A 10,866-nucleotide genomic window follows, 5' to 3' on the forward strand; every position below is an offset into this window, starting at 1 on the left:
CTACATGAACCAAACCAAATCCTGAGAGTTTTGCCCATCTCTTCTGGTGACCCTTTCCTATATATCTGCAGAGTTGGGGTAATATGTGATCATAAATTCCTTAGAAGATTTCTTGACTGCTCCTTTCGGTATTGCTCTGGTTCGTTGACTATCGCAGAGTGAACTATGATACAGTACAGTCAACACTTGGCTTATGATCAGAATTTTCTGATATAACTGCACTTCAAAATTAGTGATCAGACTATTGCCAGTTTCGCAGTCCTGCAACATGGACTTTACGGTGTTGGCAGTCCTAATTCTTGTCCTATTGATATCCTTCATGTTTATCTACTCAACATGGGATAAAATGTACAGACCACGGAATTTACCACCTGGACCAACGCCACTGCCGATTATTGGGAACATGCTGCATGTAAAGCACGGAGAGCTGGTGAAATCATTAAACCAGGTGTGTATCTTACATTTATGTATTGCCTTAATATATATATCTATAACTGTACAGATGTATCATGAGATAGTGTAACCTAATCATAGACTGTAATCGTGTAAATGTGCAGTATGAAAATAGAAAACATTACAGAGAGCCACAATGAATAGTGAAAGGGAAAAACATCTGTTACAGACATTGCCGAGTGACATGGCTCTGCTTAGAGACCCCTAACCAACCTGGGTCAGAAAGTGATAAAATTGGGGAAAAAAAGTGCTGGCATTTAAATTTTTTAAAATGAATTCTATGACTTCTCTGATATCTCTAGTGCATAGTATATACAGAGTCCTGGGGACATATACAGAGACCTGGGGACACATACAGAGTCCTGGTGGAGCATAAAGAGTACAGGGGTATATACAGAGTCCTGGGCACATAGACAGTATCCTGGGGGCATATACAGTGTCCTGGGGGCACACACAGAGTACAGGGGGCATATACAGAGTCCTGGGCGCATATACAGAGTCCTGGGGGCATATACAGTGTCTTGGGGGCATATACAGAATCCTGGGGGGCATATACAGAGTCCTGAGGACATATACAGTGTCCTGGGCGCATATACACAGTCCTGGGGGCATATACAGTGCCCTTGGGGCATATACAGAGTCCTGGGCGCATATACACAGTCCTGGGGGCATATACACAGTCCTGGGGGCATATGCAGTCTACTGGGGGCATATACACAGTCCTGGGGGCATATGCAGTCTACTGGGGGCATATACAGAGTCCTGGGGGCACATACAGAGTCCTGGGGGCATATACAGAGTCCTGGGGACATATACAGAGTCCCGGGGGCATAGTCAGAGTCCTGGGGACATATACAGAGTCCTGGGAGCACATTCAGAGTTCTGGGGCATATACAGTGTCCTGGGGACATATACAGTGTTCTGGGGTCATATACAGAGTCCTGTGTCATATACAGGATTCTGGAGTATATACAGAGTCCTGAGGGCATATACAATGTCCTGAGGGCATATACAGAGTCATGGGGGCATATACAGTGTCCTGGGGCATATACAGAGTCCTGGGTCATTTACGGAGTTCTGGGGCACATACAGAGTCCTGGGGATACATACAGAGTCCTGGGGGCATTGTCAAAGTCCCAGGGGCACATGCAGAGTCCTGGGGGCATAAACAGAGTCCTGGGAGCACGTACAGAGTCCTGGGAGCACATACAAAGTCCTGGGAGCACATACAGAGTCCTGGGGGCATATACAGAGTCCTGGGAGCACATGCATAGTCCTGGGAGCACATACAGAGTCCTGGGAGCACATACAGAGTCCTGGGAGCACATACAGAGTCCTGGGAGCATATACAGAGTCCTGGGAGCACATGCATAGTCCTGGGGGCATATACCGAGTCCTGGTCTCCCAGTTATCCTGGACTACCCCTTTAGACATAGTGCCCATTATTTAAAACCCAATATTAAATATTTTTTTAAAATGTATTAAAAATTTCCGTTAAACTTCTAAGCAACACTTCAAAAAGATGATTGGAGATGCTACTTAGTGCCATGGCGTAGCTTTAGGGGGGCAGAGGTTGTGGTCAGAGGAGGACACTGGTGTTTGAGGGTTCTTAGGGCCATTTAGCCCCAAGAGAAGGCACCAGTATTATAATGGCACATTGTAGACGAGCCCAGGATCTATAAGTTACTCCTCTAGTCCAGTTCAAGTCACATTGCAGACGATGTGAAGAGTCATGTGTTGTCCATCTAATTGCAGTTTAGAGAGAAGTATGGCTCCATATATACTCTCTACTTCGGGACACGGCCAGTTGTAATCCTCACAGGTTATCAAATGGTCAAAGAAGCCCTTATTGACCAAGGAGACGACTTCAGTAACCGTGGACGGATGCCGGCGGTGGACAGATTCTTCCAGGCTCATGGTGAATTTTTGATTCCTCTTCACTTTTCCAACTTGGAATTCTTATCACTCCTTATGTCTTAAAGTAAAACTAGAAGGAACTTGTATGTGTCAATTATAAGCAGTCTTTAATCATTGTAAAAGGGTTGCCTAGAATTTTTTTTATTTTTGGAGATGAATTGTAGCAAAAATTCACCCTACTACTATCCGGGGCACAGAGCTATTTTTTTCCTGCTCTATAGCCTGTATAGTACAAGGACCAGACGTGACCCTGATCAGCTGACCCATGCCCGACAATCCAAATCTTATGGCCCATCCTACGTATAGGCCATAAATAGAAAAAATCCTGGTCAAACCCTTTAATATCGACAATGTCTGCTCTGAACTCTGAAGCTTCTTGGTCTTTGTGTCCTTCAGACAACCCTTCCTGTTCTGTGCTCCAATATTCAGATTGTGTTCTTATGACACAACTGATCCACCAGAGTCTATAATAGGGGATAACTGACTACCTAACATGGGAACATGGGACCTGTGTGCCCCGTATGACTGGCACGAGAGGTCATCCCTGTGCAGAGCTTCTACAGTTATCTCTATGGGACTGTCAAAGTATATAAAGTATATCCCTCAACTATCTTCATCAATTGCTTAGGAAAGAATGGAACGGGGATCGCTTCCTCACATGAAGCAAATGAAACCTCGATTGTTAGAATTGATGGTGCTTCATGTGGTTGGATACAAACCAATCAGGCAGTGATATATGCTCCACGGGAATGGGGGCAGACATGGCAGTAAATGCAGTTTGAAGAGCTTAAAAAGTCTCTTCTGCAAGTCATAAATCCAGCAGAATCCATTGTGTGATAGTAGGGGGCCTTGTTATGGATTTTGCAGAAGAATGACCGATGGATGCGAAGAAACTGCGCTACTCTCTTGAGATAACCAACACACGTACTTTATTCCGTTTTTCTTAAAAACACACTTGTTATGGATTTTGTATTGGGGCCCAGAACATTCCAGTTATACCACCCCATTTATCTCCCTGTAAATATCCATCTCCTGAACCCTGCATAGCAAGCCATATATGTTAGTGGTGGCCATATCCAGGAAAGTGCAAAATGTATATGGGTATGTTCACATGGATGAGTTTGCAGTGGATTATGGGGCCAATTTCCACCTTAAAATCTGCTCCAAATAAAGCTCCTAATCTGTCTTCATTGGGGAGCAGCGATGGTTGCTTATTTTTCAGCAGCATTTCCAATCTTGCCATATTTCCTATGGCAGAAGCTGCAGCCCATGAGCTCATCCCAATGCAGGACCATGTCAAACACTCAAGGATCAGCCTAAGCTTTTTGGTCCAGGTTCACAGGTTCACCAAGGGTGTTTGGCCCAGGTTTGGCCCAGGTTCACCAGGGGTGTTTTTGAAAGACCAACTCAAAATCTGCTGCTCCATGTGCAGAGTAAGTTTCGGGTGTAAACATGTTTAACATTTTCAGACAAATGCGCTCGGACAGGAGGTTACAAAGGATGTCTCATAAAGACACTTAACAGCAACTCTTTGCAGCCGCTGTTTTTGGTAGACGACGTCTAAGAACGGGAAATGACATTCATGTCTCAATATAAAACCAGGGATGATCCTCAGCAATGGAGAGCGTTGGAGACAGCTGCGTCGCTTTACCTTGATGACCTTAAGGAATTTCGGTATGGGGAAGAGGAGCATCGAGGAGAGAATCCAGGAGGAGGCCCAATTTTTAATTGCAGATCTAAAATCACACAAAGGTAAAGAATTTCTATACATTTCATATAGCTGTTAATATAAAGTTGTCATCACAAAAACATCTTTGCAATATATTCAAGGCAACTTATTTGTGACACAGAAAGTGCTGCAGTATTAGTATATAATGTAGGGTACAAAAAGTAGGGGCCACACGGTGGCTCAGTGGTTAGCACTGCAGCCTTGCAGCGCTGGAGTCCTGGTGTTCAAATCCCGCCATGGGCAAAAAAACATCTGCAAGGAGTTTGTATGTTCTCCCCGTGTTTGCATGGATTTCCATCCCATATTCCAAAAAAGACATACTGATAGGGAAAAATGTACATTGTGAGCTCTATGTGGGGCTCACAATCTACATAAAAAAAAAAAAAAAAAAGTCACCGCTGTGTCGGCCAACAGTCTACAAATATACGACTGTCTTCTGAAAACTTCTGAAGAGGCCATCAAGGTGCGAAGGGCTTTGGCCATATAAGACAAGCTTGAGCAATGAGTGCCAGACCATGAGGCCAGGAGGTAGGAGGAGAACCTGGTCAAATGTCATCCTTTTAGCATTTATCTGGATCTTTGGGGGTCCCAACATGTAGGTCTCTTTGCAATCTAAAGCAGGTGTATGGACCTACTAAAAGTTTGTAATTTGCAAACATGGAGAGGAATGGATTTGCATAGGAGCTGCAAACACAAAAAGTACATTTTAGTAAAAAGCCCCTTGATTTTTAGTGTAGATGCATTGGACCGATCCATTGGACTACAACCATATCTTTGGGGCGAGGCTTCAGCGTCCTGGAGCACTGCTCTTGACACTCCGATCCCTATCATCTCTGGCCTGCCGCTCCCCTGCAATGAAAGCTTATTCTCTCACCCTTCCAAGAGCAGTGCACCTATGGCTATAAGCCCGCCCCCAGTACACCATTTGCCTCATTTACATAAGACTTCAGAGATGTTTCTAATAAAGTAACACTGACAGCAGAGGGAATCAGTGTAATGTGGTGGTGGCCGTTCCATACACCTATGGGAGACTGTAATGTGTAATACTCATACCCGGACATGTCCATGAGGTGGGGTAAGAGCAGACACCTCTGACGTTCAGCAAACACCCAACACAAGATTATTACCTGCAAACATTACATGAACATCGGCCAGAAAAGTGAAAGTAAAGAACAACCTGCACAAAAGGTCGTCTTTGTGGTTTGGTGGTTGTTTTCTATCCATTATACAGTTACAGAAAGAAAATGATGAGACAAATAAGAAATCGATCACAATGTGAGAAATGCTCCGCGAGGACAAGAGAAGTGTTTGCCCTTAGTCAATAGAAGGAGTCTGTAAGTCAGCACTCGAGTCAGTTAAGGAATTTAGAAAGTGCAATTCAGTCCAATGTTCTCAGATACTCCGAGATAGGGGAAGTCAAGCCCCAGAGCCTAAGATTACAAAGGTGCAATGAGGTGACGGAACGTCTCTCCAAGAGCATTGGGGGGGCAGAATTCACTTTATTCTGTTCTGCAACTTCTATGTACGGTATTGGGATATTTTCGCAGTGTTACTTTGGTTCAGTGTAAACACTGAATACAGAGTCAATGGAACACCCATATTTACACATGTTGGTATGTGCACACCCTGTCAGGTTCGTGCCAATAACTTAGCAAATAGAAGCAAACACCAAAGTTTAGATTTAAGGCTGACTGTTTCCATGTGAGGATTTTATCTGCAATTGTGGATGATGGATGGAAATCTAACCAAACCAACTTATAGTTGGAGGTTCTTCTGTTCTGTCTTCTTGTCGTACGCTTAGGATTGTGCTGTCTCCATGAGCCCCCTCCATTAGTCTATTATAACATAACACATATATAGTGCTCACACTCCATATAATAGTATGTGCACGGGCAATATGTATGTTAGGCTACCACCACTACTCCACCACTCTGTACTTCTTGTTCTCTCCCGACATAGAAATGTGACAGCTGCCAATGACTGTAGCAGGTAACGCTATATCTACTGTTTCCACCATGTTGCGCCCCCATCAGTCTTGCACTAGGTAGACGCCAGTCTATAAGTTTCTTTATTTTGCTTATTCTATCTTTATTACAGGATCGGCGATCAACCCTACCAATATCCTGGTCCAGACGGTGTCCAATGTCATCTGCTCTGTGGTCTTTGGCAATCGCTTTGAGTACGACAACTTAAAGTTTCTAAAGCTACTCAATATCTTTAATGAGATATTTCAGCTGATGAGCACCACCTGGGGACAGGTAAATGGCAAGCAGGTCCTATAGATTTGTCTTCTTAAAGGGGTTGTGCAGGATTCCAAAACATGGCTGTTCTTCTTCTTCAGCTGAAGTCCTAACTCATCACCACGTGCGATAGAAACCTCGTAGTGTCCGATCCTTAACCAGTTCTAACTAATGATTATTGGAAATGTAAGAAATATCAAAAACTGGTCAAAGTTGACTTTTTATTCTTGTCATAGCTGCACGACATGATTCCAGAGATAATGGACCACGTTCCTGGACCTCACCAGAAGATTAATAAACTCTTTTATGAATTGTTAGAGTTTGTTACCGAAAGAGTGAAAATGAACCAAGAAACGTTCGACCCCTCCACCCCTCGGGACTTCATTGACTGTTTTCTCATTAAAATGAACCAGGTAAAATATTGTATTTCTATGATACATCCAGAAACCATTGGGATGTCTCGATGATATGTCCAAAGGGCTCACCACATGCCAAACTACCTGTAACAAGAGGTCTTGGTGTCCTCTAACTCATGACTACAGTTTCCATTCCCTTCTTTGATAACATTGTGAAGACCCAACACCCATTAAAGACACAAATTTAGCAAGTAAAGCTCTTCATGATATCTGTACCAGCTTGAGTTTTCTTAAAGGGAGTTATCTTCTATTTCGGCCCCCTCTCCTGACCTACCAACTTTGAGTACATGGACAACCTAATTTACTCTGAGGATATTCTTTGCCATTATTACAATTCCTAGAAGTTGAGAAGTGTTTGACTGTCTTGTCTTGAATAAGAAATACTCTAGTCATGGTTTTGATGAATTTTGTGTGTCTGCACAGGAGAACGAAAACCCCAACTCCGAATTCAACAGAAAGAACTTGCTCCTGTCAGTGATTCAACTATTTTTTGCAGGAACGGAGACCGTCAGTAGCACTCTAAGACATGGCCTTCTCATCCTCCTTAAACATCCGGAAATCGAAGGTATTGTGGATGGTGGTTTGGTCTTATGGTCCTTCTTCTCGTACAAAATGCTTAGGACTTATTTGTCGGTTTCTTTGCCCTACAGCAAAACTTTATGAGGAGATTAACAAGGTGATTGGGGATAACCGGAGCCCAAATATTGAAGACCGCAGCAAGATGCCTTATACAGATGCTGTAATTCACGAAATCCAAAGGTTTAGTGATGTTCTGCCCTTAAATCTCCCACATTCTACAGTAAAAGACATCAAGTTTCATGGATATTCCATTCCAAAGGTAAAGACTTGAAATATCTTGTATGGTTTTTAGAGATATTGAGTATTTAAGGAATGTAATAGGAGACAAAAATATCCATCAGATTCTTCCCTCAATGGGGGAATACTATACATAAAACGAAAAGTCCACTTTCTCCAATTTCTGACCTGTTCTCCATTTTTTAGATCAGTGCAGGGGCAGAGATCAAAGTGGGCTTGAGTGGGGGCCTCGGCCTGATCGGTTTACTATAACACATGCCAGAAAACATTACTTGGAACCTTGAATACAAGCATACATTGTGAAATCTGGGGACTTATATAACCAAATATGTTTCCTTCCAGGAGATGGGACTTGTTCCTACACAATATGATGCTGAGCAGTTAGTGGTAATAGTGTCAGGCTGTGCAGGGACTCGCTCACCACTACCATGACTATAGCTATAGGGGGCGCAGTGGTTACCACTATTCTAAATGGCTTAAGGTAGACAGGGACCCCGTTCAGATTATGCATTGGGTCTTCTAGCTACAGCTCCGAGTACTGACTTCATTAGACTTGACAGGCTGATCAGGAGGGCCAGCTCTGTCCTGGGGAGCCCCTGGACCCAGTACAGGTGGTGGGTGACAGAAGGGTACTGTCTGTGGTGACGTACATGCAGGAGAACAAATCCCACCCCATGTATGGGACCTTGATGGGACTTGACAGCACTGTAAGTGACCATCTGCTTCACCCCAAGTGTGAGAAGGAGCTATCGCAGGTCCTTCCTTCCAACCGCGACCAGGCTGTATAATCTACGTCAGACCAAGCGGAGACACTCCTCACAGAGAACTAATGATTATGACCATGAAGTCTTCCTTCTTTCTTTCTCTGTGCCTTAGCTGCTATGGACTCCTAGTATATCTTCTCTTCTCAGCATATGTGTGTCTACGTCTGTATTATATTACAGTGTATTATCCTGTATCTGTATTACTAGGCTGCTGTAACATACTGGAATTTCCCCACTGTGGGACTATTAAAGGATTATCTTATCTTATTACCAATATACTTTCTATTTTCTTCTATATAGGGTACTGACGTATACCCACTTCTGTACTGCGCTCTCCGAGATCCGGAATATTTTGCAACTCCAAACAAATTTAACCCCAGTCACTTCTTGGACAAGAATGGTGGCTTCAAAAAAGGAGATGCGTTTATTCCGTTCTCCACAGGTATTATCCTTCGTAGTATAGAAAACACATAACCGTATAGAAAGTGATTATATGGAATGTATCACAAAGAGAGACACTGTAATACGGTTATCACATCATCCAAGATGTCTGGATACAAAGGACAAAATTAGGTTCCTTTAGTCATTGTCACCATTATACAGGATAAATTCCACCTTCATAATCATTTGTATAACGTAGTAATGGATGTAAAGCACATTGGTGTGTATACAGCGTCTGAGAATATAGCTATGTGTCTCTAGGGTAACAGACTACAAAGAAACCCGGTGCCAGCTGTGAAGGATCTCGCCTTACCAAGCCACTTGGCACACATGCGATCCCCTTCTTACCTTCTACATACGCCCCACTCACAAGCTTTATAAATTTTATATATTTATTAACCCGAGTGGGTCAGTATTAGCCACTAACATGCACAGAGTATACATCAGAGGATTGTCCAGCAAATACAGGTAAAAGTACAATACAATACAGAAAATAAAATGGGAATAAAAGAGTAGAAAAGGATAAATCCAATCGAGTACTTGTAAATTACATTAGACATTTTGGGTAAGTTCACACGGGGTTTTTTGGACCAGATTTTGACGCAGAGGCCTCCTCAGAATCCAGTCCAAAACATGGCTAGCCACGACTAAATGCTGATTCAGTGCACTGGCATCCAGTCAGATTTGTATTAGACCCAAATAAATGGGCCTAGTCGGGAGGGGAGTGTCGTGCCGTGGATTCCGTTGAAAGAATGGTCATGGTCTACTAGGTAGCGGAAAAAAGAAGCCGGTGGCTCCCACTAAAGTCAATGGGGGCCGGTTTTAGCAGCGGATTTTGAAGTGTGCTGTCTCTGCACTATTAGATATTTTACTTGTCATTTTTTTACTTTTTCTTTTTAATTCCAGGGAAGAGGGTCTGTGCCGGTGAAGGTTTGGCTAAAATGGAGCTGTTCCTCTTTTTAACAACCATCTTACAGAACTTCAAGCTAAAAACCAAGATGCATTTAACCGAGTCCGACATCAGCCCTAAGATGACTGGATTTTCCAATGTCCCAATACCTTACGAGGTGTCATTCGTTCCTCGCTAATCCCCCACATCTCCTGCAGAACATTGCCCTATAAAAGTTATTCCCTTAGATAGCAAGAAATATTACATTAGAGTCCACGACCTCAGATCTGATTCCAGACGCAGTCAAGACTCTTTCCGACACCCAAAATTGTATTAGAAAATGTTCTTCTAGAGTTGTCGTAGTCTCAAAGATGTCCAATGTACAAAGAATAGGATGAAACCGAAATCCAGTCTAGGTAAAGGGATGTTCTTCGAGAAATGGTTTCACTGTCATATTAACAAAGAGGTTATAGAATTTGTAGCAATTTTTTAGGGTTTCCATTACAAAATTGTGCAAATGTTGGGCAATTATAGGAAGGGCAAAAACATGTTATTGCCCAAGTCCACCCACCTTCCAAATCCCTCCGCAGCTTACCGAAGCCTCCCACAGGAACGTAAAGATGTTTTTAAGTCTTCTGACACAATACAAAAGATTTGAAGAGGCGATTACACAACTGTTGTTAATATGTTTACTGAAGGCTCAGATATTCTGTGGTTGGAGCTTGTTCAGACTCATAGGCAGAGAAGGATTTATATAGGACTTTCCTACAGATATGATCGTCTTACCCCATAATTATCCATGTTATTGCCTCTAAGTAGCCTTAGGCCCCGTTTCCATGGAGTAACATGGCGCTCAATCTGAAACGTAAACACGTGTCAGAGTGAGCACTTCAAAACAGTATCCCATTGACTTCAATGGGTTCCGGCTTACACATTGAAATCAATGGGAGGCTTTTAAACCCATTGATTTCAATGTGTAGCGCGCGTACGCCGGCACCAATTGAAGTCAATGGGATACTGTTTTGAAGCGCTCACTCTGACACGTGTTTACATTTCAGATTGAGCACCGCGTTACTCCATGGGAACGGGGCCTTACATTGTATAACACTGCCATAAAATGACCTCTCACCAATGTTTTGCCAAGGGGACTGAAGTCACCAAAATCAACCCCTGGGCTTTATATTACTATGTGTATTCTTGA

At 43.1% G+C, this 10,866-nt stretch overlaps 1 protein-coding gene across 1 annotated transcript; it reads left to right on the forward strand.

Moving 5' to 3' along the window:
* Positions 1-262: 262 nt before the first annotated feature.
* On the forward strand, positions 263-10,551 carry LOC142185386 (cytochrome P450 2G1-like). Its single transcript, XM_075260806.1, has 9 exons — positions 263-448; positions 2,209-2,371; positions 3,973-4,122; positions 6,197-6,357; positions 6,576-6,752; positions 7,179-7,320; positions 7,406-7,593; positions 8,636-8,777; positions 9,683-10,551. Exons 1-9 carry the CDS (start codon positions 269-271, stop codon positions 9,862-9,864), a joined length of 1,485 nt encoding a protein of 494 aa, XP_075116907.1. The 5' UTR covers positions 263-268; the 3' UTR covers positions 9,865-10,551.
* The last annotated feature ends 315 nt before the right edge of the window (positions 10,552-10,866 follow it).

This window comes from Leptodactylus fuscus, chromosome 11 (assembly GCF_031893055.1).
Source record: "Leptodactylus fuscus isolate aLepFus1 chromosome 11, aLepFus1.hap2, whole genome shotgun sequence".
Taxonomy (NCBI): Eukaryota; Metazoa; Chordata; class Amphibia; order Anura; family Leptodactylidae; genus Leptodactylus; species Leptodactylus fuscus.